The sequence below is a fragment of the Amblyomma mixtum genome, chromosome 7 (assembly GCF_055824585.1).
Source record: "Amblyomma mixtum isolate Tamu chromosome 7, ASM5582458v1, whole genome shotgun sequence".
Lineage (NCBI taxonomy): Eukaryota > Metazoa > Arthropoda > Arachnida > Ixodida > Ixodidae > Amblyomma > Amblyomma mixtum.
The window spans coordinates 33,164,995-33,192,222 of NC_143018.1; the positions used below are offsets into that span (position 1 = coordinate 33,164,995).

The 27,228-nt window shown below is 49.1% G+C and overlaps 1 protein-coding gene and 1 pseudogene across 1 annotated transcript; one reads left to right on the top strand and one right to left on the bottom strand.

Moving 5' to 3' along the window:
* Positions 1–307: 307 nt before the first annotated feature.
* LOC149335599 (solute carrier family 22 member 6-B-like) lies at positions 308–2,089 on the top strand (annotated as a pseudogene).
* Positions 2,090–17,827: 15,738 nt separating this feature from the next.
* On the bottom strand, positions 17,828–25,598 carry LOC149335600 (uncharacterized). Its single transcript, XM_089553978.1, has 5 exons — positions 25,569–25,598; positions 20,252–20,497; positions 18,938–19,080; positions 17,990–18,098; positions 17,828–17,836 (listed from the first exon to the last, which is right to left on the bottom strand). Exons 1-5 carry the CDS (start codon positions 25,596–25,598, stop codon positions 17,828–17,830), a joined length of 537 nt encoding a protein of 178 aa, XP_089410104.1.
* Positions 25,599–27,228: the final 1,630 nt, after the last annotated feature.

Consider the following 27,228-nt stretch of genomic DNA (forward strand, 5'->3'; position numbering starts at 1 on the left):
CTTATGGTAGATTCCCCCGGTGTTCCTCTCCCGTGTGCTTTTCTTTTGCCTTTACTGTGTACAGGTGAATACCCACCTTTACCTCCCGATTCTTGGCCGATCCCCCAGTGTGGGTATGTGCCATTCGTGTCAAAGGCTACAGCAACAACAACAGCATCCGGCTATGCACCCTGGCCAATCCCCCGCCGTGGGTATGTTCCATTAAGCCTGAGCGCGAGCTGCCATCTAGAGAAAACGAAGAAAGGACGTTCTGCGATTGCAGGTGAACAACACCAAGGAGGGCTATTGCTTTCGAGACAGCCAACGAACCATCGAGAGAATCATGGCGAAACGAAAGCGCTCCCGCAGCATGGTGTCAGAATTGCTGCCGAGCTTGTTCCATCCCGTGACCGAGCCTGTTTCGGACAGTGAGATGGAGACGGTCTTCCAGACCATGGTCGTGTTCGGTTTCTGAGGCTTCCAGAAGCTGGTGCTGCTCTGCGCGGAGATCACCACGTTCGTCGCCTACACGTACAGCTTCGCCCTCACCATCGATCTGGAGCCCGTGGACCACTGGTGCCGCCCCAGCGCCGAGTACTCCAACACGAGCGCTGAGGCCTGGAAGAACCTGTCTGTGCCACGGTCGCCAGGCTCCGCAGCAAGGTTCAATAGCTGCCACCGCTACGAGACGCCGCTCGCTGCGACAGTGGGAGAAAGTAGCGCGGATTCCGAGGGCGACGCTCGGGTCGTGATCGCTTGCGACGCCTGGGACTACGACACGCACATTACAGGCCGCACAGTGGTGGTCCGCTGGAACTTGGTCTGTGACCGTGCCTGGTACCAGCAACTCCTCAGCGGGGCCTTCATGTGCGCAGGCGCACTGTCCGTGCCATGCGCGGGGCTCGCGTCCAACCGCTGGGGTCGCAGGCCCATCATGTGGGCCTCACTGGGTGCTCTCCTGTTCTCCGGAGTGGCCACCCCACTGGCGCCCACGGCGGCCGTGTTTGTAGCGCTGCGCTTCGTGTCTTCGGCGGCCGTGAGCGCGCTCGAGGTCGTGGCCTTCGTGCTCCTGTTCGAATCAACGCCACCGGGACCACGGGAGGCCTTCTGCGCGTTCGCCGTCTGCTGGCCCACTGTGCTCGCGCCGGTGTACGTGGGCTTCATCGCGTACCTGGCGCTCGACTGGAGCATCTGCCACGCGGGGCTGGTGGCCCCGGCGCTGTCGCTCATCCTGACGGTGTACTTCAGCGAGGAGTCGCCCCACTGGCTCATCGTCAACAAGCGCTTCCACGAAGCCCGGCGAGTTGCTCTCTGGGCCGCCCGCATCAACAACGAAGAGCCCGAGGTCGTCATCGAACGCCTAGAGCTGGTCGAGGAGATGCTGGCTGCCCGCGCCGGTAGAGCGGGAACTGCTGACCGCGACCAGCAGGAAGAACGGCATCCGCCAGTTTACCAACCACGGCTGCGCTACATGTCGCGGACCGTCTTGGCCCACTGCTTCATCTTCAGCTGCTGGTTTACATTGTACCTCAATTACAACTACCGGAACCTTGACCTGCCGTACTTCTCGGCCGTCAAGTGGGTGATCATCGCTGGTAACGTGCCGGCCATGACCATAGCCTACTTCATCATCAGGCATCATGGCCGACGGTAGCCCCTGGTAGTCTTTCTGCTGGCGGCCTCCCTGCTACTGCTCTTCCAGGCGGCCTTGCACTTCTTAGGCCTCAAATTTTCGGCTCAGTTGGGCCTCATGTGGCGGGAGTTGCTGCTAAACATCGCCTACGTCCTGCTCTGCGTCCACACTGTGGCACTGTTCCCCACCCAGGTCTGCAGCGTGGCCTTCTCCGGGGTGAACACATTCGGCAGGCTGGGCGCCATGGCGTCGGAGGCGTTCAAGGTCGTCGAGCGCGTCCTTCCCAGCGACCTCTCCGCGCTCCCAGTCGGGGTGGCAGCCGTCCATATGATGGTCTTCTCGCTGCTGCTGATGACCCTTTCCGAGAAGGCGCTGCTGAACGAGGTAACGGGGGCCGACAGTTGCAGCGGCGTCGCGACGCCACAACGTCGCAAGCGGAAGACCACGACCTGTTCTATGTTCCCACTGCGGAAATGACTGGGCCCTTGCATGTGAACTACCGCTATGCCGTGCACGAGCGGCAGAATATTCACCGGAGGGCGTCATATGCGACGCTTGGAAACTTGTTGTGTCTTTGAAGTATATTATTGTTTTGCGCCGCGCCTTGAAGACAATGCGCAAAACTTTGCCGTAGTTCATCGCGTCTCTCGCGTACATAAACAGTGCTTGCTTTTTCGTCCACGCAGTGGCTGCGTTTCGTCACTAGCAAATAGATTCGCTTCACGCTACTCAAATGCCTGCGTGCCGTTTCTTTTAGAGCGCAGCTCTTTGGCGCCCGTTTCTGCGCTTCGCGGCGTCGCCGTCGCTGTAACCAGCAGCTGCGAAACCAATGGAGCGGGAGCTTGGAAAGCAGAGGGCAAAATCGGTAAATTGGTTGTTGAGGAAAGGAAATGGCGCACTATCACACGTCTCGGTGGACACCTGAACCAGAGGGAAGGCGCATAACCGCCCTCTTGGAACAGCGGACGCCTGAATCGCGCTTATAGGTATACGAGGGGGGGAGGGGGGTGGGTGAGAGAGAGATGTGGGCTGCAGGCATTGACAACGTTGCGCCAGAAACGCGGCGCTGAAGACGCCGTGGGCGTTCATTGTGTTCATTGGCGTTGGCGTCGAGAACGTTTTACACTCCGGTCATTTTAAGGAAAGGAAGTGCGCATAACTGGCTCCCTGGGTCTGTGGACACCTGAATCGCGCTTGTAGGTAGTACGTGGGGTGACGAGAGAGAGAGATGGGCTGCATGCGTTAGCGCTGACAACGTTGAGCGAACTCTCGCGATCCACCATTAACTGCCACTTGCCAGGGTGGCAGGGTGGGTGGGGACTTTAACGTAGATATAAAGACAAACGAATTGCTTACCACTATGTGGGAGAACATCCCGTTCCTCTCGCTCGTAACGCCTCCCACGACTGTGACAACCTCGCGAAATACTTGCACAGACCTCTTCTTTGAGAGTCTATTATTCCGACCACAAAGCTTCATTTATGACAATCAAGAACTGTTAATGGAGTGTTTCTTGAAGCAGGAATATGTGTGAAAGATAAGTCTGTAGTTGTACACAAACGTCTTGCTCGAATTGTTTGCCTCAGTCTATCGAAAGGCTGAAATAGCTGATGTGCTGCGCTCAAATTTCGCTTTAGGAAGAAACGTAATCGTCGGCAATTTTAAGGCGAAAGCCGTTAATGGCTCACGCTCGCAGTGTCCGTCCATGCTGGCGGCGTCCGTCCTTGCACTGGAATCGTGCCAACTGTGGCCCCTCCTTCGCGCAGCGGCGCAACCTCATCCGTAATTTCCTTTCCTAAAATTCATTTTCTTCATTACGAGCCCTCCTGTTTCTTCTCTCATTCCCACTTCCTCCCTTCCCCTACAAGCGGACGGTTGCTAGGCAACGGCTCATACGGCAGCATCAACAGCACAACACGATTCAGGCGTCTGCTGACCCAGGGAGCCAGTTTGTGCACTTCCTTCCCTTAAAATGATCGGAGCGTAAAAACGTCAACGCCGCCTTGCTCTCGCTGACGACATGTTTCACGCCTGGTCGAGCAATGGAAATGGCTATTGCAATCTCCTCCGCCTCTACCGGCGGTAGATCTCGGTTTCTTTCGATTCGTATGGCGATCCCGGTGTCTAATAGGGCGACTGAGCTTACGTCGCCTAGAAAGAAAAAAATAGAAACGATTTTTTCATTTCTTTTATTTACACAAAAATTTTTGTGGGCTTTGTTGTTGAAAAATAAATGGCGTACGATACAACTGTTATAAGATTTCCCATTCTTTGGATGTTAACGTTTACGCGACCAATATTAATTTCTATACCGAGGGTAACAAGCCGACTGCTGTTGTTGCCGCTTGCCGGCGGCATGGCAAGACACGATACCCCGACAATCACTACGAACTGTGCTCGTATAACTACCAACGTGTAGAACGTGGAATTCTGTGAAATAAGGCAGCCCTAACACTGTGAACGTACAAAGTAGGGGACTACTTGACGCATCACGGATAAAATAGGTTTCCAGTTCTACGTCAAAACTCACATCTCGCCCTATGAGAGCCCGAAAACGGATGTTCGGGAAAGCGTGGAAAGGCTCCCCCCCCCTTAGGACCGCTACTGGCGGGGGTTAACGTGCGCGGGGGACTGCGGGCCTCGGGATCGGTATTGACAAAATCTTCCGAAAGAGCAGAAGGGGCAGCTGTGGCACTAGCCATAGCTAGCACTGACGCGGATACAATCTTCTCGGATTCCAAACTGGCCGTCTGTAGCTCCGCGGGGGGGCAGAATCTCGACTGTGGCACAGGAGATACTAAAACTGACCAGGCAGCCTTAGAAAGAAATTGAGGTGATAAGGGTGCCGGCTCCCTTGGGGAATCCGGGAAACGAGGCGGCCCACATCGTGGCTCGAGGTTTCGTCAACCGAGTCGGTGCGTCGACCGCATCCATGGAGGAGGGGCTGGCATCTTTCCAATATATCACAAGCCATTACAAATTGCAAAAAAAAACAAATTTCCAGCGCTTTACAAAACGTTGTATGAGGCAAAAGAGACCGTCCGGAGGAGACTCGATCCAAACGAAGTCCTTTCTTAGTCCCTATCTATTGTTAAAAATGTACCCAGATGACTTCAACCCCGAGCGCAGGTTCTGTGGCGAAACAGCCACATGTGATCACATACTATGGTGATGCAAAGAACCGCCACCACTGGAGGATCTAGTACAAATTCCTTCTCGTGAGCAATGGGAGGCCGTTCTGGTAAGCTCGGACATGGGCATTCAAGCCTTGGACACCGAGTGGGCCGCTAAGGTTATGGTAGCACATCTGCCTTACCATATGTGGTCCACCTTGGTATAAACTAACCTTGGTGCTACACAACCTGACCTTTGACCTTTCAAGTTGTCGGCAGAGGGCGGTAAGAACCCACGTAATAATCACGGGGTGTCACGTGATTCAATTTACAGTTGTGACGTCAGGGTATGGGGTATATAAACCGGAGCTGTGTGCTCTGCTTTCGCTAGGTGAAAACTCAGTTCACCAGAGTTGAACCACTTTTTGTTCCAACCGAGGAAAACCTTTTCAAGTCACGCAGCTAGTACTTTTCATAAGAATAATAATGTCAAAACAATAAATCGCTTTCGATGCATGAAGTGGACTGGTCCGACGTTTTTAATGAAGAGTAGCCTAGTCGCTCTTACGATATCTGAAGAAAAATTTTTAAATGCTCATCACGTCGCCTTTCCTCTTGTCCGTCGCTCTAGGTACAAAAAAAGTGTGAAACGCAGTGGGTTCAAAAGGTTGTACAAAAGAATAAGGCACATAGATAATCGCTTGACATAATGAATATACAGCGCTAAAGACAAGGACGAAGAGCAAACAGGACGAGCGCTGACTCGCAACTAACGTTTATTGAGGAAAACACAGAATGTATCCAAGCCAAGCACCACCGACACCACGCAATCACCAAAAACCAAAAAGCATGTCATGACAACCCCCTACACATGCTCTGTTCAAGAAATCTAACCTCATTATCTGTTAAAGCAATGGAAGGGTCACTGACACATTCTTCTCCTAATCTCATGATATGTCTGGACTCAATGATTTCGCGACTGATCTTTGCCGAATGGGCATCTGAAATAACTGTCTGTGAGAGAAAAGGATTGAAGCCTTTACACCCCTTACAATGTGTAACTAGATCTGACCCCCTACCAGTCTCTAGTTATATCCCGTGTTCTCGTAACCGAACATGGATACATCTCCCAGTTTGACCCACTTACACTTTGTCACAAGATAACGGAGTTCTGTATATCACACCCACTTTGCAACGAACGTAGACACACTCATGCTTCCCGATCCTTTTTCGCTGCTTTTTTCTTTACCATGCTGCATATTTTCGACAACTTATTTGGTGCTGAGAAGACCACACCACCACCATACCTTCGGACCACATTTTTCAAATTATGTGACAAGCTATGTACAGTCTTTGTCAAAACTAACCAGGCTGCATGGTTTGCTTCTAGCTCGTACAGTGGAGCCCTTAGAGCTTCCCAGAAGCTGAAAGGATTGTTAAATGTAAGGACTGGGGGTCTTCTTACCTTCCAACACCTTTTGTTCTTTAGGAAAGCCACTAAGGCTCCACTATACAAGCTAGAAGCAAACCATGCAGCCTGGTTACTTTTGACAAAGACGGTACATATGGCAGAACGACTGGTCTTTTAGCTTCTCTCTGTCCAACCCCCTCCTGCTCCCGCAAAACTGCGCACGACTTTTTTACTTTTTTCAGGAACTTGTCACACGTTCTTATTATGACGTAACGGGGAAACCCTGCGTTCGTGAGCCTTGTTGCTTGTTCTTGTAAGCTAGGCCGCATGCTATGAAAGCATGATTTTGACAGGACTGACCCCACGCTGTCAGGCTGACCACTTGTCGGGGGAAGCATGAGTAAGCCTATGTTCCTTGTTATTGTTATTGAAAAAAAAAAAGTCGGATCAATTCTTTGTCGGCTGCCGCTTTGCAGTGCACAATTCGTATATGGATGCTTGGTGACCGCAACGCTCCGCCACACAATTACATCCATGTTAAGGAATTATGAATAGGAACATTTAATGAATCCTCGAAAAAACAGTTCCCATCCAATAGCGAAAACCTTGCTGCCCTTAATAAATAAATAAAAATTATTTATTTGAAAAAATTACGTAGTACACATACAAGCCTGCCCAAGCCAACAATGGGCTTGTGGGGCAGTGCTCGGCAGAATGGAGCAAGCCAGAGAGCAAGTCATAGCAGTTCACTGCTTACCTAAAAACATTCTTACGAGAAGAGTTCAATGCTTCTCGCAACCCTGCAAATTCAATTGAGCCATTAAATGGGCTTCTTTTAAGTTCATTGTAGGTGGTGTGGATTGCTATTTGTTTATAAATATAACCCCAGTATTGTCATGGTTTGTACCTCTCTGACGGATGTTCCATTGACAAGGACGTTTATTTGCGTTTATTTCAAAACAGGTGCTATTGGACAAACACCACATGAACGTTCCGACGTAGAGTGGGACCATGCGGTGGTCCAGGGACCCAAGGGGGGTCTAAACACACTTGCCATAATAAAGTTTTTCTCTCTCTCTCTCTATTCTGTCCCCTCAGCTACTGGGTTCGAAATCTTTACTGAGATCTTTACTGGGTTCAAAGTTTGTGTGGGTTCGAAATGGCCGAATCTGCTTTCGGCCAGAGGAGTGTGGTACGGCTGGCCGGGTGGCTCACCCTACTTATTTCAGCAAATTGGTTCAAATGACTTGCTGGTATTTTCTCTATTCCTCTGCAAGTTCATTATGGCTTTTTTACGCTCTTGCAAGCATGCAGTTTCACTGTTGTGCAGATAAATATCATAAGCATTGGGATGAGTTTGTTTTCGCAACTTGGTCTGATGCAGTTTACGTGCTTGTGTTGACGGAAATTCACATAAAGAGCTACCTCACGCATAATTTTTCACTTTCACTTTCATGATCCCTTTCATAGCCGACAGGGCAGTCGTGTTGTAGGGATTGTTTTCATTCACCGATGTCTTATTTTATTCTCATGATTCGCTACTACGAGGCGAAACGCAGCCGCCGCCAACGTTACTAGAACGTTCTAGTAACGTTGGCCGCCGCGGTGTCTGAAAGGTTCCTTCCTCAAAAAAAAAAAATGCCCAGGCTTAGCTTGGTTAAGCCAAGAATGCGTTGCATATTGCGCGGTCTTTTTGCGCGAGGTATTGCTTGGCGGCACTCGATTTTCTCAGCAGCTTTTCCTCCGTAACGTATGGATGCATGGATAAGAGCGCCACCATGCTCAGCCGTTTTTTTTATTTATTTATTATTTTTTGTTGTTTTTTAAAGCGGTTTGGTGACGTCACGTCACCACGTGACGTCACCAAACCGCGTGACGTCACGTCACGTGGGCCGGGCCGCGCCCAAAGGCTGAACTGAGTGATTGCAATATGCTACGCACAAAAGCGATGCGTTCAAATGTGTTTCCAACGGGCAACGCATCGCGCCGAGCGGGTGGTCGAGTTCCGTGGACACCCTGGCAGCGCTACAACACGCTGTCGCGTTCCACTCCTAAAGGCAAAGCTTAATCGTACGTCATTCATTTATTAAGGCGGAAGCCTTTAATGCCTCATCGTTGTAAGCAGGAGCTGTTGACAGAAATGTCACGCTTTTCAATTGGTCGAAACGGTCGTGACGTCGCAGTGCGCGAATTTCAAATGGGGCCAATTGTACTTTAGCTACTAACCATGCAACCAATTAAAGGGATCGTATAGTGATGCTCCAAGTAAGTTTGAGTTTAGTTAAAGGGGTGGAGACACCAAATTTTGAAGCTATAAAAAGCCTGCTATGGGATTCCTATGTATGCAAGGGTACTCACAGCCAGGTGTTGGACGCAACAAACGTTTAAAAGATATTTTAATTCGGATCCAAAGATTACCTAAATGCTCACTCTCACGATCTAGACCCATCGCTAGCGCCATCAACCATGACGTCACAAGGGGTGTAGAAAAAATTACGAGGAACTTTAGCGGCTAAAGTGGTGAAAGGCGAAAGCCTGAGTGCTGCATTCTGCTACGCGATTGTTCACTGCACATTTTCTTGGTGCATTAATTAACTGCCAATTAATGACGCTTAAGCTTCGCCTTTAGGAGTGGAACGCGACAGCGTGTTGTAGCGCTGCCACGGAGTCCAAGGAACACCACCACCCGTCCGGCGCGATGCGTTGCCCTTTGAACGGAACGCTTTTTTGAGGAAAGGAAATGGGGCTGTAATTCTCTGTCATCTCGGTGGACACCTGAGCCGCACCGTACAGGAAGGGAGGAAGTGTGAATGAAAGAAGAAAGAGGGGCCGTAATGAAGAAAATGAAAATTGTATTTCAGGAATGGAAATCACGTATTAACTGTCTCACGTATCTCAGTAGACACTAGTCGAAAATTGTGTTTGAGGAAAGGATGTTGCGCAGTAACTGTCTCCCATATTTCGTTGGACACCAGTCAAAATTCGCGCGCGGTGACGTCACGACAATTTCGACCAATCTGAAACACGGAAAAATACGCCTTGCTCGTCGGTAAATTGGTTTTTGAGGAAAGGAAATTATCTTTCTCTCATATCTCGGTGGACACCTAAACCTCGCCGTAACGGGAAGGGAGGAAGATGGGAGTGAATGAAGACACCGTATTCACTAGACGCACCTTTGTTCATTCCGAACCATCGAGCTGGCATGGCGGAGTGGTAGCGTGCTCGACTCGCACTCCGGAGACCGGGGTTCGATTCCCAAGCTCGGCAAATTTCTTACTCGTTTTTATTTACTTATCTGGTCTGACTAGAAAGGTTAACTAGACTAATTGGTTGATTAAGCAATTAACTAAACTCCGTCAAACTTAATTGGAGCATCACTATACGATCCCTTTAATTGGTTGCATGGTTAGTAGCCAAAGTACAATTGGCCCCGATTGAAATTCGCGCACTGTGACGTCACGACCGTTTCGACCAATTGAAAAGCGTGACATTTTCTGTCGACAACTCCTGCTTACAACGATGAGGCATTAAAGGCTTCCGCCTTAAAATTAAAGTTTTAGTGACGTCATACCAAAATACAGTGACGTACGATGAGCGGGGCACAGCCGCGTGAGCGCAGTAGACGCACCAGCGAGCCGCGTTTGCTGCTAACCGCCGCTCGCTCGGTTTGCGGCGCGCCGTTGCAAACAGCGTCGCAACGTCCGATTGCAGCTCGTTGCCTGCGTCCAGCCTGCTAGATGTCAACGGCGGGCCGCTCGCGGCAACAACAACGACGGGAAGCGGCAGCCAATGCGAGCGCGGAGAGTGGCAGCGTCATGATGACATAGGGCGCACTCCTTGGAGCCGGGCGGCCTGCGCCAGTCTTCGTGCCGAACGCCGGCATCTGAAGAACGCGATAGTATTGTTTGTTCACGTTCATAGCAAACCCTGGGATATATGAATATCAAAAATGCATCGTTTCTGACGATCGTTGGCAAATACCGAGTTCCTGGTAGAAGTGATGACTGCCATATACAAGAAAATTTCATCCCATAGCCGGTTTTGTGCTGCCTGGTGCGGTTCGCCTGCCGTCTGCTAGCTCTGTTGCTGAAGACGTCGTGGAAATCGAACACATATTTTATTATGGGACGAGTTCACAGTAAAGGGGTGCCGAGCGGAGCACGTTTCTGAGCGCTGGCCAGTCCCGAAGCGCCCTCAGCTGCGGAGTCTATGCGAAAGCAGCTAGGCCTAGCGACTACTAGGACAGTCTGAGACCAGCGCGCAGGTCGTCGGCCGGCGTTGCCGCAGGCTAAAAGATCCCCATGACTGTGCTAAAAGATCCCCTTTTAGCACAGTCATGCTGTCGTATCTCGAATCTAGAAAGCATCCTTTCTGGTAGCATGGCTGTTTTGTATTTTCTTGTGCGGACGTGAAGTACGCCGAGTCTGCCGGCCGGTCGGTCAGCCTGGATACCCTCTGCCGACGTCATAAAAGCGAGCTAAAGAGTGTTCTTGACGTAAACAATAAACAATGGGACAAGAAATGTGAAAAAAGTGTCATTTTTGAGGAGCTGCTGGTAGAGGTAACAACTGTGATATGAGCAAATTTCTTGCAACAACCGCGCCTAGCAGCTGCCGCTGGCGCGACGTTGGGGTCCGGCTCGCCTGGCGCCCGCTAGCTCCGCTGCCGAAGGCGTCGATGAGATTGACCATACTATTATTTTATTGTGAGATGATTTTGTTAACACTACAGCTATTTGTGAAAATTAGGCCTTTTATTATAGCGCAGGCGACTTCCGAAGCGCCGGCCGCTTGCTAAACAGGCTATAGGCCTAGCGACGACCACGGCAGCCAGGCAGCAGTAGAGCTCGTCGCCCGGAGCGCCCGCGAGCGGTGCCGTTGCCGAAAGCTCCCAACATAAGCAGACATGCTTTGTCGCTGCTCGAGTATAGCTGGCAGTTCTGATAACAAGGCGATCTTGTCTTTTCTTGTGGTATTTGTACACCATCCCAAGCAGCGCTCAGGTACTGCTGCACGGCAGCGAAGTGTGACACCGGTTGTGGGCGCAGCTTGGGTAGAGCGGCGCAGCGATGCTTACTGGCATTTTGCAAAGTGTTTCGCATCCTCAGGCGAACCCGCGAAGGCGATACTAGCGTGTTAAAAAAAAAGTCGATGTCCTCACTCATTGGAATCAGATCTGTCAGAATCCGAGCTGCTGGGACTAGAGAGAGAGAGAGAAACAACTTTATTGCCATAGATTGGCGGGATTTAGGGCAGGTGGGCTTGGTGTGGCCCCCAGGTGGGGGCGACTTCCTGGGCCCGCGAAATGAGTGCCAGTTGGATGCTCTTGTCTGGCCTTCTGAGGAGTTGGTTCCATCCGTCTTCGGAGGGAGCTGGCAGTAAGGTTCGAGGGGGCGGATTTCCCGCGCAACCCCAGAGGATGTGAGCCTGGGTGGCGATTTCTCCCTGGTAACAATTTTGACAGACGGGGTCGTATTCCCCGTCTGTGATGAGTGAAAGTCTAGAATGGCTAAGGATGGAGTGGGTCTGCAACCTGCGGAGCAAGGTGGCTTGCGCTCGATTCAAGTCGGGGTGTGGAGGCGGGAACTGGCGTCTCATCTCTCTGTAGAGGTTGGTAATTTCGGCAAAGGTCTGGGGAGCCTCGGCAAGAGCGTCTGGGTCCGTGGGGCCGGCCGCCCGGTTGGTTAGTCCTCGGGCTAGTCGGTCGACCCCTTCGTTTCCAGAGTTTCCCGCGTGGGCGGGTACCCAGACCAGATTGATCTTATGGTCGGGAGTGCAGCCGTGAAGGATGCGTGCAGCGGGGTGGCAGATAAAACCTGCCGAGTAATTTTGTATCGCTCTTTTGGAGTCGCTGAGGACTGTGCGCGTACGTGGGTCAGCGATGGCCAGCGCGATGGCGGTTTCTTCTGCCGCTGTCGGAGAGTGAGCTACTACTGTGGCGGCGGTGACGATAGTAGATTGTGGCGTGGTCCCTATCGGAATGGGCGTCGTAGGGTGGACGTCGCCTATGGGGTTGATGTTGAGACGGTCAAGTATGAGCCGCCCGTGCTTAGTGCGGGAGAGGCGGTGGATTTGGGCGGTCTTGTGTGCCTCTATGAGTTCTGTGAGCGTGTTGTAGATGCCGAGTTGGAGGAGGTGCTGTGTGCTGGCGTACTGAGGTAGCCCCAGTGCCGCTTTGTACGCTGAACGTATAATGCTGTTAACAGCTTCCTCGTCCTTCCGGCGGAGGTGATAGTAGGGGTAGGAGTAGACTATCCTGCTAATGAGGAAAGCTTGCGTGAGCCGACAGAGGTCATCCTCCTTCATACCTCTCCGGCGGGTGCTGATGCGGCGGATAAGGCCGTTGATCTGATTGGCTGTGGTGCGGAGGCGCTGAATGGCTTCCGAGTTTTGCGTGTTGTTCTGTATTAACATACCCAGAACGCGGATGGTGCGGACCGGAGGTATGGAATGGGTGTCGACTTGAAGCACAATAGGTTCTTGCGGGTCGGGTATGGCCAGGCGAGCTCGTCTGTCCCTGATGACTAGTAATTCGGACTTCGTGGAGGAGCATGTGAGCCCGTTCGCCTGTACAAAGGAGTGTACTTTATTTATTGCTGTTTGGAGGGAGTTTTGGATTTCCCCGTCAGAGCCAGAGTTGGTCCACAGGGTAATGTCATCGGCATATATTGAGTGTTTAATGTGAGGTATCTCTTCCAGGAGCGGAGGGAGGCCTCTCATTGTAGTGTTGAAAAGGAACGGAGATAGGACTGCTCCTTGTGGTGTTCCCCGGGTGCCTAGTGTGATCTTCTCGCTGTGGAGGTCTGCAATGTGAAGTTCTGCTGTGCGGTTATGAAGAAAGTCGGCGATGTAGTTGTAAGTGCGAGTGCCTACATTCATTTGTGAGAGGTTTGCCAGGATGGAAGCATGTGACACGTTGTCGAAAGCCTTGCTGACATCTAGGCTTAGGATGGTTCGTGTAGCTCGGATGGGTCTCGGATCGAGGATGTCGTGTTGGATTTGCCACATAATGTCTTGAGTGGAGAGGCCGGTCCTGAAGCCGATCATAGTGGGGGGGAAAAGGTCCTCTTGGTCTACGTGAGCGTGGAGTCTATTGAGTATGACGTGTTCCATGACCTTTCCCAGGCAGGACGTGAGCGAGATGGGCCGAAGGTTGCCCAGCTCGAGTCGTTTGCCTGGCTTAGGTATGAAAATCACTTTGGCATGCTTCCAAGTGTCTGGAAGGCGACCCTCATGCCAGTGTTGGTTGAAGAGGTCCGTGAGTGCCTCGACGGACTGATCTTCGAGGTTACGAATCATCTTGTTTGTGATGTGGTCGTCGCCAGCGGCCGCGGTGGTTTTAATCTGGTTGAGGGCGGCGCGGACTTCTCCTGCCGTGATGTCGGCGTCCATGTTGGTGTTCTGAGCACCCGTGTATCCTGAAGGGATGGGAATTTCAGTGGAAGTATTGATGTATTTGTCTTTCAGGGTAGCGAGGAGTTCTTAGATATGCAGTTGTTTGTTTTCATGCGCTGGTCAGCACGTGTGTGAGAAAGCAGACGATGCAGCAGTAGGTGCGTCACAACTTTTGTGGGCCCACGTGACCAAGCGAAGCAGTTGATCTTCCCCCTCTGTGACGTCACAGTACAACTCGGCGTTCCGAAACCGAAAATCAGTCACCTAAAAATACTATAATAAATTATTCACTGTGAATATATGAATCTTTGAGTGTGTATCATGCTTCCTGGAGCCATAAGAAACGTTTGAAACTAAGAACGCGCGAACCACAAATTTGGTGTCTCCACCCCTTTAATTGTTTACTTAGCCAATTAGTCTAATTAACCTTTCGAGTCAGACCAGATAAACAAAGAAAACAGAGTCAGAAATTGGCCGAGCTTGGGAATCGAACCCCAGTCTCCGGAGTGCGAGTCGAGCACGCTACCACACCGCCATGCCAGCTCGATGGTTTGGAATAAACAAAGGTGTGTCCAGTGAATACGGTGTCTTCGTTCACTCCCATCTTCCTCTCTTCCCGTTACGGCGAGGTATAGGTGTCCACCGAGATATGAGAGACAGATACATTTCCTTTCCTCAAAAACCAATTTACCGCCGAGCAAGGCGTATTTGTCCGCGTTTCAGATTGGTCCAAATTGTCGTGACGTCACCACGCGCGAATTTTGACGGGTGTCCACCGAAATATGCGAGATAGTCACTGCGCAACTTCCTTTCCTCAAATACAATTTTCGACTTATGCGAGACAGTTAATGCGTAATTTCCTTTCCTCAAATACAATGTTCATATTCTTCATTACAGCCCCTCTTCTTTCACTCACACTTCCTCCCTTCCTTTATGGTGCGGCTCAGGTGTCCACCGAGGTGACAGAGAATTACAGCCCCATTTCCTTTCCTCAAAAAGTGTTGCGTTCAAAGGGCAACCCAACGCGCCGAACGGGTGGTGGCGTTCCTTGGACCGTGGCTACGCTACAACACGCTGTCGCGTTCCACTCCTAGAAGCTTAAGCGTCAATAATTGGCAGTTAATTAATGCACCAACAAAATGTGCAGTGAACAATCACGTAGCAAAATGCAGCACTCAGGCTTTCGCCTTTCACCACTTTAGCCGCTAAAGTTCCTCGTAATTTTTTTTTTGTTCTTGAAAAAAAAGTCGGATCAATTCTTTGTCGGCTGCCGCTTTGCAGTGCACAATTTGTATATGGATGCTTGGTGACCACAACGCGCCGCCACACAATTACATCGATGTTAAGGAATTATGAATGGGAACATTTAATGAATCCTCGAAAAAACAGTTCCCATCCAATAGCGGAAACCTTGCTGCCTTTAATAAATCAATAAGAGCAAGCCAGAGAACGGCATAGATTACTAAGACCCGTCATAGCAGTTCACCGCTTACCTAAAAACATTCTTACGAGATGAGTTCAATGCTTCTCGCAACCCTGCAAATTCAGTAAAACGGCCGGGAAAAAGTAAACTGCATCCAACGATGGTCTGAGGAATCGTGTCCCAGCCCCATGAATGGGTGAAGAGGTTGTACTTCTCCAAAGTTTTCTCTAAAAATTTCTTCGCATTATCGATCACTCTATCACGTCTATTCTACACTTGCAAAACTTACCTCTTCCACGAGTTGCATGTTTGTGTCAGTTGCTGAGTTTCAGTACTGAAGTGCGGGGTCTCACGTACTTCTCATTCCTGAATGTGGTGTCGAAATTCTGCGCGATTTTTGCGAAGGCGATTTTTGGTTGGAAAACATGAGCCGGCCGTGCATTCCCTCGCTGTAGTGCGGCGAATGATGTGAGCTCCTTAAATGCCAGCTCATTGCTTGGCCTACGGCTGCACGAATTACTTCATTCACCAAGGAAAAGCTCAGGTTCCCGTTCACCTCGTTTCGAAACGGATGCCCCTGCTGTACTTCGCGCTTGCTGCCAAGTGCACGCAGCTCGGTCGTTCTAGAAGAGTTTTGCCATCGACGCACGTGCGTATATACCGAATATATACTAGTATGACCACTCACCATAAATGCAACAATGTCAAGCCATGCTATCTGAACAGTGGGAGCACGGCAGAGCGCAACCTCGCGTATATCCGGTCATTCTAACGCTCCTGCGGTCCGTCAGCACGCAAAAAGCAACGCTCTGCCGTATCAGCACGAGCCATTATTGAGATAGTACAACGGGTCACCATCATCATTTATTTGACCGTTAAAGGCCCCTGGGGGGGTATTACATAAGGGGGGTCGGTTACTAATCAGTTAAGTGTGTCCAGCAGCAAAATGCGCTGTACCAAATTAGCAGCCCTATCAAGAAAGCGTACCAATGACGAGAAACCAACGACAAGGAAGGCTGTTACTAACGACGAACCATGCCGTTCTCACATAAACACCGGTATTCACACGCCACTCTCACGAAATCTAGTTCATCGTTGCTGCTTGAAGATTCATGAAGTTTCTGACGTAACCTTCCTCCTTGAAGGACCAGCCGCGATGAGCCTGGCCAACAGCGGAGGTGGTGGAGTGGAGGTTTTGCCACACATTTGAGGCTACCACGCGAAAAATCTTCGCTTTCTAAAAACGCAGATGGGAGGTTCTCCTCCTCTTTCGTTAGCAAACGCACGTTTCCGGCAAATAAACAACACTAAAACAACACAACAAGCGCACGAGAACTCCTGAACGCTGCCTTGCACACGTCTGCTCGGGAACAACTTTCCAACCGAAAGGTCCGGTGGAGCTTCCCTCTTTGCACTACAGGTGGCGCTCGCTTTACCGCTTTTGTTTTTTTTTGGTCGGACTCTGATAACTGATGTTCTCCTGTTGTAAAGGGTGTGACCGCGACATCATCACCATCATGGTCAATTCAATGTTTTTTCACAAACACAAAGGACTGAAAATTATCCACCATGTTTATTTCACTCTTACATGTGACCCACTACGGGGGCTCCTGAAATTGATAGCATGCACTTTTTTTATTATTACACATCACAAAAATTTAGATAAGAATCGAATTTAATCTAGCCGTCCACAGTGCTCCCTCGTGCGCTGTCAAAAACCTCCCCCATTCAACATGTTCTTATAAGCACTGTGCATGCAATATGACATTATCCGTACAAAGTTCTCAGCCGCTCTCAGTTGACATGGACATCCAATTCGGCGGGCCTTCCAACGGAAAAAGTCGACGCAGTCTGGCGGGTTCGGGCGAGGTGCGTGACATAGTGGACGGGGTGCGCTGTCCTTGAATCCGTGCCATCCTGTAAAGGATTGCTGCCTGGTCTTGCGTGAGGCTGCTTACACGTTCGTACTTAGGCTTCCTGTACTTGTAGCACGGAGCCTGCAACAGAGAACGACGTCAGATATTCGTCCCATGCTGGCGCAATTTACAAACACATGCAGTCAGATACATGCGGGAATTTTAAGGTGAAAGCCTTTTAAGGCGTTTGAGTAGCGTGGACAGGATGTGGCACCCGTTCACCATTCCACAGCCAATCTACAGTCTAATCCATAGTGATCCAACAAGCCAAACCATAATCCACAAACCAATCCATAACTGAAAAAAGTACGAACTGTCAATGAAAAATAAGGAAAGAAAATGGGTTTATACGGGAATAAAAGCCGGGCCTCCGAGACGGCAACGATTCCACTGCGCCACGAGAGCTTTTTTCTTTAACATTTATTACACGCATTTATTCGGGGTAAAGACCTATTGCATTACTTGCAAAATAATCAATCAGTAGCCGATCAATTTCGTTGGAAACAAAACACCACACAACTAAAACGGTGGCAAGGAAAGACAAGGGTTTCACTTTTACAGGTGAACAAAGGCGCGTCTAGTGAATGCAGAGTTCTTTTAGGAATTTTTTGTTTGGTTTAGTGGGGTCTAACACCCCAAAGCGACCCAGGCTATCAGGGGCGCCGTAATGAAGGGCTCCGGAAATTTCGACCACCTGGGGTTTTAACGTGCACTGACATCGCACAGTAGACGGGCCTCTAGAATTTCGTCTCTATAGAAATTTGACCGCCGTGGCCGGCATCCAACCCGCGTCTGTCGGGTCAGCAGCCGAACACCATAACAACTGATGCACCGCGGCGGGTTGTCTTAGAAGTGTATACGAGCAATTATGAGCATATAAATGACAATGTCGCAATTAACCGAGTACAAAAGTACGCTTCTGGTAAATTTACTTCTTGCTTGCCGTGTCGTAGCGCCATCACTGGCCCTGCAAGTGAATCCTTACGAAGGACCATATAAGAAATTTCTATGCATAATAATACAAATCAGTAGGGACTGACAAGCGGACTTGTACCCTTAGTAACAATAAGCAATGCATCCTTACATTTGTACGCTCAAAAAAGGTAAATACAATACATACCCATTCCGCATCTTCGCATGCGTCCAAGGTCATCCTGATCATCTGCCTCACTAATGGCCACAGGCTCTCTGCTGAATGACCGGAGTGGATCTTCATTTTGAGGTCCCAACTGCAAAGGAAAAGCATTGCGCTTGGCGCTCACATCCACTATTTCAAACTGAGCTTGTGAGACCTGCGATTCACAAGCAGCTCTAGGACGTCTCTCTCGGCAAGGGGCTTTCAATTTTATGTAACACTGAATACCTGGGAACTATCCTGATGACGACAACAACTCTCTGGTGAGGAAGATAGCACACGAATCGTTTTCGACATATACAAAAGATGCACTTTCGGAATGACATATCTGCGTCACCAATATTTATTATGTGCACACACAACACACTAATGCAGTCAAAATCGAGCTGGAATCAATCCCACAGAATCCCAGAATCCCGTTGATACAAATCTCATGCGACAGTGGAAAATGTGGGGAACACTAGAAATTCTTGCTTTTGTTGTTTAGTCAATATGACCTGAAAGTTCAGAAATGTGATATAAAATGATTGCTTCACTTCTATCTTTCTATTGGCTGAAATATTTTGTGAACACCGAATTTTCAGTTGACTTACAATATAGCATACCAGGCGGATTCGCTACCTATTACGTGTGGGACAGCCAAACATTTGAAATTGACTTTTAATTAAAATCGCATTTCTCATCACGCGCGGTGGTTTCCATATGAAAGTACTCAAACACCTTGCTCTGTTTTTTTCTTGCAGAATTACAATGTAGGCGATGGGTCGAATTTCAAAAATGGCGTTCAGAGAAGACTGGCTGATCTTTCTGAACGCACACAATGCACAAAACTGAACGTACACCACACAACTCCTGCACAGGGATACTTTAGAAAGCTTTAACACCGTAAACTTTTAGAGCTACTAAGAAAAAAGAAGGAACTCAGTTACATACCAACTTTCTGGCCTTCCATTAAGCAGCAGCATCAAGTACACAGCTGCACCAGCCAGCAGTGATGGTTCCACCGAAGCCATCTCGTGGTTCATCACGGAAACCTCCAGAATGAACATGGCTGTCAGTTCCTCGGTTGTGCTAGCCTGCAGAGGGGAAGATGAGAGATGGTAGCCAGGAATACTCACTATGCGAGTAAATACGGTAATACACATACCCAGAAATTCTGGACGGGCGCACTTTTCAACAGATATTTGGTGAATACAGTTTTTTTTCACATGTCGCGTACGATTTCGCTGTAACAATCAATAGATATCTAAATCTCTCCCTCAGCAGGCTTGTCTTTTTTTTACTTTTAACGTTCTGCATTGGTTTTCTGTAGCGGTCTTAACCACTTGACGAAAGCGATTTTCCTACATGCCGGAAGAGTGGACCATTACGTCCAGCATTTCCATAACAATACCTTACAATATTGCACAGTTCCCTCGGAAATAAAACTGGTGCCTAAGAGCCTTGTCCTTATTTCTTATAGATTCTATTGCCTTCCATAGATATTTCTTTTTGTCTATTCATAGTCTATAGAGAAAAGTTTGCTAAAAGTGTGCGGCCGTCAATCTATCCTTTGTGTTGCCTATAGACTGCTCTACCCAGAACGCCTCAGAGAGTGCGTATGCACCGCAAATTCGGCCTATAACGAGCGTCGCACACGGATGCCCCTAAGGATGGGTAGCTACTCTGATTAAATCTTCTCGAGCAGGTCGCGAGAACATTGGTCGCAGGCCTAATTCCTCTCGATTCCAGAATCCAAGGTTCGATAGTAGTCGGGGACAGCAGCGGCGCCGTCCAACCGGACAGCCGCATGTGGTTAAGATACATTTTTCAAGCCAGCGGTGCCGAGCTTTTGCCCGAATCCACATGCAGCGCTCGTTACGTCAGCAGCGGAGGGCTATCATTGGTCCGCCGCGTCAACTCTGTCTGACGTCACGCCGCTACAATGGCCACGGCCGGGAGGTCCGCCCCCGGGGAACTCCCGCGCGCGTCGGAAGCCGTAGGAGGGGAAGTTTTGCACACTTCAGTGTGCAAAACTTACGCGAGTAGAGACAAAGGCGTCAAAACGCGGGAATTCAAATTTTAACTGCTGATAAGTCAGGATATGTGTGAAGCGGCGTCCTTTAACGTCCTAGGCATGCTGCAACATTATTGAGAGCCTATTCAAGGGCACAAGGGCACTGTCTTCGCAAAGACAATGCGGGCAGCATCATCCCCCAATGACCCTATCACGGCAAGAACGCAGCCCCAAGCAAAACATGAACAAACCTGAGCGTTCTCGCAGTTGCCACGCAGCTTGCGGACGGGCAGGCGACATGCCTGAAACCACTTGACCACATGGAGAATTTCCTGCGTCATTTCCATTATATCCTCCTCCTTGATTCCTCGTCTCTCGTGTACTGTGTTAATGAATTCACTTCGCCATTCATTTCCCTTGTTCTCATTCATGGCCGCTAGCAAGAGCGAGGATGCCCAGAGCGCGTTGATCTTGCGAAGGGGTATCTGTGGACTCTCCTGAAATGTAGGAAAGGCGGACACTGAGCACGGTCGCGAGGCAGCCCTCCTCATTCGCAGGTTCCAGCGAAGGCTGAAGGCGCATGTACCGTCTGTTGCAGAAGTTTACAGCCCACCGCGCCACGGAAATGAACGCCGTGGTGGATTGTAAACTTTTGCAACAGACGGTACATGCTACCGTCACAGTCGAAATAAGGCAAAACATTTGCGCAGCACAAGTGACAGTTCCTTCACATCATTCACACCTTCGGGCCTGAAGCATTTGCTACTTGGCTCGTTAATAATTCTTTGAGCATAGGCAATGCTAAGGCGGGGAAAGCCGGACCTAACAAGAGGTCTACGATATTGAAGAAGCCAAGGTTGTGTACTATTCAAGTTTTCTTTTTATAATGAAAGGCTCGCTTTGTATTTCAACCATAGTCGGTTACAACTCGAGAACGAAGCGGTAGATATGCCCCCAAAAGTGGCCCCTCCAGGCAATGGCGTCGGCCGATTCCTCCTTCTTAACCGATCCCCGTGCAGGATGCAGAAGATGAATATGCAATAACCGCGGCTTAATCGGATTAACCCCGGCGTCCCGAAAATGGGTCGACGCCTTTGGCTGGAAGGCGTTCTTTCCACTTCGTTCCTGAGTTGTATCCGACTGTAGCGCCACGAGGGCGACTAAAATACCTCGGCCACTGCAAATGCAGCTCACATTGAGCGCTGTCAGTACTGGTAAAAGTGGCACCTTGCATATTGGCGACAAACTTACTTCGCGGTTAAGCTCGAGATGGATAAACTACTGCAATAAGAACGATTAAAATACCCCGGCCGCTGCAATCGCAGCTCTTACTGAATGCTCTCAGTAAGAGCAACTGGTACAGTCGCACAATGTTGACTGAGCAACTCTTACATGGTAACTTGAGTTTGTTCGCGTTAATTATAGCGTCTCATTAATTCATTTACCAATACTGCAGGCCTTTCCCGGGCCTACTCAGCAGGGTATAAAAACGCAGAGTAATTAAAATAGTGAGCCGAACAAGAAGAACAAGTTTAGGCACAAATAAATAGAAACAAATAGTTCATCATCACATGGGCGTCAGTGATAATGATGTCCATTCATGACTTAACATGTTCTATGAAAGTCCCGACCGAGTTGCGATGCACAACAATAGATGGCAGTGTATGTCACCTAAAAAGAGGTGGTGGGGACAAGAAGACTTATGGGCCTTGTTAATTCTCGAAGGGTGGCCGAACGGCTCCTGAGAGTATGCTTCTTTTGTTATGCTCAAATGACCGTGACAAAGTTGGTACAAAACTCTGTATGTTCCTGCAGTGTGCTAGTCACATAGTATTAAGTAGGTTAGATATGCTCGAACTCCTTGAATAATAATAGAAAGAGGTGTCGCATTGGGCGCAGCTTTGGAATAACGATATTCAAAGGTAAAAGTAGGAGACGTGCCAACCTGTAAGAAGATATCCATGAATACGACCGCCAGAAAGAGCGTCTCTGGCAATAATCCGACGAGTTCGTGGATGAATATCATCCAGTCAACGCAGCACGCCCGCATCGAGGGTTCCAGAAATGATTGTGACTTCATGAAATTGGGTCGGATCGGCCATTTGCCCTGCAAGGAAGGGAAAATAAAAGACACTGTCTGAAACACAAACTGCAATCATCAGTCGTTTGAATTATCAATGACCCATGTTTAGCTCACCAGCTATGTTGCGTTCCAGAAAAAGACGTAAGGCTAAAGATAAATGCTCATACGATCAAAGATTTACATACGCACATTGATTGCTTGAGTAAGCTACCCCCAAAAGCTTCTAATCATGTTCATCTGGTACAGTTTACAAACGGCAAATTGAAGAAAGGATACACAGGACACAATGAAGGCAAGACACAAGCAAGTAAGCAGTTTATGTATGCCTTGCTGATAACATTTTTTTAGGAGTGTGAATTGTAAAGGATTATACACCGTCACATTCAGGCGAGGTAGATAGAGACCTATGTGTCCCGAGGTTTAAAATATGTCAACTTCACACAAGAGAAAATGTGTAACTCAGTTGAATTAAGCTGCATTTGTTGATCGAACTTTAGGACCGTTCACAAGGCCCCAAGTTTCTCGGCTATGCCAGCAGCGCGGAACATGATTTTGCGTAGTTAACGCCCGCTTTTCCGACATTCTCTGGGATCCCTTTGCCTGATCGTTGCACCGCATGGAGGGAATTCCACGCAGTAAGAATGGCAAAATTTTCTTCCAAGCGGCCGGTCACAAAATTTCTCTGGAGTCAAGGAGGCATGCAGTAAATGTCTTTCAAAGAAGCCCTAAACCACAATCGCAGAACTTTCCCTTGCACCTCCTACCACGCAACTGCAAGGACATCTCAGGTATAAGGCGGTTAACAGTGACGCCGTGCCTCAAGTTCCCAGAATATCCAAAGACGCACAACTTGGGATGATGGAGTCTCCATAAACCGCGTTTGCATGAATACGACAGTGGGCGCCGTAATTATAGCGCATCTCGTGAAACGAGACACGCCACTGCGTACATGGCAAGACTACTTTTGAAAAGCAGTTAAATTACATTAGTAATTACTTTCTCAAAACCGCCCATGTGTAATGAAATTACACGGAAAGTCCTTAAAAAAATCAATGCAACTGACAACTTGCAGTATACAATTTTTGAAACCGAAACCCTCGTTCACACACGGTGATCTCGCATTCTTGATCGAGAAGGAAGGGGGAGATGCCCGTTTATTTGTACGACTGGAAATTTGTTGGAAGGATGCAACAGAGCATGCAGCGGTGCGAACGCGAGGAGCTTATCGAGACAGGTGCTCGCCAAGAAAATGCATCATTGTAACCTTTCGACAACTGCCCTTTGCACTCTCTGGAAAGCTTGTGGTGATTGCGGTAGCTCAATTAGGGTCCAGCCCCCCCTCACCTTTTCGAAACAGAATACAGTGGAGGGGGAGTGACTTATCTCCCCTCACGCTAACCCCTTCAGTCAGCAGGGCAGGAAATGAAAACGCGTCCTGCGAACGAAGGATTTTGTTTGCAAGAAACCTTCCTGTAATTCAGCTTTAGAGATATTGCAGAGCAGTTGCGCTGCAAAGTGGACATCGGAAATGTGCCCTTTTGGAGGACAGGGTGTCGCCATGCTGAACAACCACTCTGCTGAAGCAGAAATGAGGGCAACCCAGTGCAATTTCCTTTGTGCTAGGCGGGTGGGGGGGGGGGGGGGGGGTCGTACAAATGCTCTGACACGTTTCGGATTCAGCGAACAAGGAGGGACACCGGCATTTGTCATCGTTGCAAGGGGAGTGGGTTGTTTCTTGTTCCGGCTGCGGAGCAGTGAAGGGAGGATATTGAAAAGAAGGTCTCACTTGTTCAGCAGAAAATTTTAAGATTCCTGCGAGGTAACCCGCTCATAACTGCAAGGGGAACACATTAATTCTAACGCAGTAATGATAGCGCGGGAACAACTCAAGCCAAGGACACGACGGGACAAGCACTAACTATCAACAGAGCGGATTTAATGCAGATCAGGAGCATGTATACACTACTGATGCAGTAGATAGAAAGAAGAAACATAACAAAATGCCACACGCCGTCATGCCATGAAGTCGAGCTCTTTCTCCGGTAATGCCACAAACGGTCTGCTGTGTCAGCGAGCCGGTATACGTCTACACTAGCACGTCTCCGCTACGCTAAATATCTCTAGTTATGGCCATAATCTCAAGAATAATGGCTGCGATGAGTAGCAAGGCGTCACCAGCCGGCAGAAAAAATTCGGCGGGGAAGCGGAAGTCACAAGCAAAAAGCAGACAAAAGCGAAAGTGGATGGTTTCGCTCATCGTAAGCGCTCCTGTGACGTCACGTTTTATCCACTTGGGAGAGGTCTATTCCACAAGACCTCTTTGCAATGCTCCATGGGGCATTATGTCGTCAAACTAGACTACTTGTAGAATTTCAGGATAAATTCGAAGACGGCAGTTTAGAAGCGGGGAGCCAGAATAAGGCTGCCGATCAGACGCCTTACACGAGTCACTGAAGTAAGCGCTACCCACGATTAAGGACTACCTGAACCAAAGAACCGGCACGTTTGAAATCGCTGCCGAAATCCTGAATGTTTTCGCACTGCATACCTAAAGGCAGGCCCATTTTCCTCACATGCGGGAGTGCTCAGTGGGAGATTGGTAACGTACGCGAAAATGTATTTGCAAAAGGAACTGGTACTGCCTGTGGAAATTTATTCGCAATAACCCGATATTTATCCTGATTTAGAGCTCGGAAAACAACACCCTGTGTTTACGCCTCGCATTCCGGAAAAAATAAAACCCGAAAGAGAACGGCCTATGTACAATGCAGAGCCGTCGAGCGGCCGTGGCAGGATGAACCGGACACGAGACGGAGGAAGAAATTTGCTTGGGGAGGGCATGTAATGCGAAGGCAAGATAAACGCTGGTCCTTAAGGGTAGCGGAGTGGATTCCAAGAGAAGGCAAGCGAAGCAGGGGCCGCCAGAAAGTCAGGTGCGCGGATGGGAATCAGAGGTTTCCGGGGATAAAGGGGCTGCAGCTGGCAAGGGACAGGGTCAAAGAACAAGGAGAGACATGGGAGAGGCTTTTTTGCTGCAGTGTCGTAGTCAGACTGATGACGAGACAATCTCCGGAAGTGATGTAATTGCTGCTTTAGAAAACTGGTCGCCGTATAGGATCGACCTGTATTCTCATTCAATCGAGATCAATGTACCGGATGCGGGAAGAAGTGTCAATGATTTTATATGTGTGCCGATCAATCACTGTAATTGTCGCTCGCGAGATGAAATCCGCCTAATAGTGCACTTCCGTTATCTAAGAACTGCACCGTCCACGTGTAATCCATCACGTGGGAAGAGGGATTACCTCCATTATTCAAAACAGCTATTGAATAAAATCTGGGAAATATCTGAGCAGACCTCCAACACCAGGCAAACATGCACAATATTGTGAGAACAGCAGCGCTAAAGACACTTCTACAAGTGGATGCGCCAGATATAACGATGATTTCTAGGCGGACAAATCGGAACAGCTGGATCGACTCACCTTGGCAATGGATGCGTCGTAGTTCGCCATACTGCAGGTTCAATCTCCGCACTTCTCTCACGCCGGCTGTTCAGACGTCGCCGAATGCACTGTTCGAACCAACGCTGCACACCAACACCACCAACACTTTGAAAACTGCGGACTTTAAACTGCGGGCTCTATTTTTATAGGCAAGGTGGCCCAGGTCACGTGTGCATGACAGAGAGAGATGTGAAGGGGCTAAGTAAAGGGAAAGGGGATAGGTATGGGATAGGTGACGCTTTTGGTTTGTGACTCATGTGAATGTCGGTCAACTACTGGCACTGCCACTCAAAGCTAGTAAGAGGAGCGATGAGACAAGATAAAGAAGGAGGGAAGAAAAAAAAGTGGCTGGAAACACTTTCCCCATATAGGCCAGTAGCACTCAACAGCCCAGGGGCTTTTTCCTGTTGAAGGCCCCTTCCAGGAATGGTTCCTCTCGATTTTCGTGACCCTGCTAGTGCGACAATGCAGGGAGCGGCGCCACAATAGAGAGAGGGGCCTATCCTGGACCATAGAGGGAAGGGATTGCCCCCTTTCATCTACCGCACCCTGCTTTTCCACACTAGCAGAGTCATGAGTATCGGCCGACGCCATTGGTGGTAAGGGGTTCCTTAAATGGGGTAAAGCAGCTGAATTTTTAATGTTTTATCGACTATAGTCAGCAGGCACATATTGTGTAGGGCACTACCCTACATGTAGTGTGCATGCCAACGAGTTGATTAAAGCCTGGGGGATCTCACCTCTCTCTTTCTTATTCTTTTATGTCGCGTGCTATCAGCATGGTTCTACAACAAAATTAAAAATGGGCCTCTTCCAGAAAGGCTTCCCTTATGTGCTCCAGCCCCAACTACAGATTTTTTGCGATAGGGAGTGACCAGTGTAAATCTCTTGGGCTTGCTTCCAGAAATAGTTAAGAGCAATGCTGGATATTGCAGCCATAAGAGCTGTGCACTACCAATATCCGCGCGACTTAATCCGCTTTCTGCCCGGCTCAGAGCTGCTTGAGGACCAGACCGCATGTTTTCGCTGAATGCCGGACCTGCGTGCGTACCGAACAATTCTGAACAAAAGCATTCTTGAACGGGAAAGGGTTTATGAGCGGATTTTTTTTTCACTATATATAAGGTTTCACTATAATAATCACCATACCCGCAAATATTCCGTCGGCAAGCTTGAATTTTTTGTTGCTATTATCGGTTTTGCTATCGTCAAAAGCGTTCTGCGTTGGTTTTCTATGGCAGTCTTAACTGCTCGATTTTGCCACATATCGGAAGATATGTAGCAATCGGAAAGATTTTGCTACGTTTCGGAATAAAGGACCTTCAACATCTCTACACCAGTACATTACACTTTTCCAATATTCAAAGTTTCCGTCCGAGAATGTTGCACCTGATAGGCGATGGTTCCTGTCTGCCTGTATGCCGGAGAATTTTTGGGCTCGACGGCATCAGCGGTCAAACACCTCCATGACACAAGGTTTGTTCTTCTTCTCAAGGCGGGGTCAAAGACCCATTTCCCAAGCTCACCCTTCCCAGCGTGTCGGCTACGGTGAATTAGAATGATGTAATCTATTTAACTATGCTGCCCTGAACGTCTTCCCCTCTCTCTGTGACGATTTTCCTTCCTTTGAGCTGAGGGG

What these genes read in the sequence shown, in the direction of transcription:
- LOC149335600 (XM_089553978.1), bottom strand. Translation starts at nt 25,598, where the DNA reads ATGGCGAACTACGACGCATCCATTGCCAAG. An exon ending in GCAACTGCGAGAACGCTCAG is followed by an intron (nt 19,081 to 20,251) that starts GTTTGTTCATGT and finishes TCCCCTCTGCAG; the next exon opens with GCTAGCACAACCGAGGAACT. An exon ending in AATGGAAGGCCAGAAAGTTG is followed by an intron (nt 18,099 to 18,937) that starts GTATGTAACTGA and finishes TTTCCTTTGCAG; the next exon opens with TTGGGACCTCAAAATGAAGA.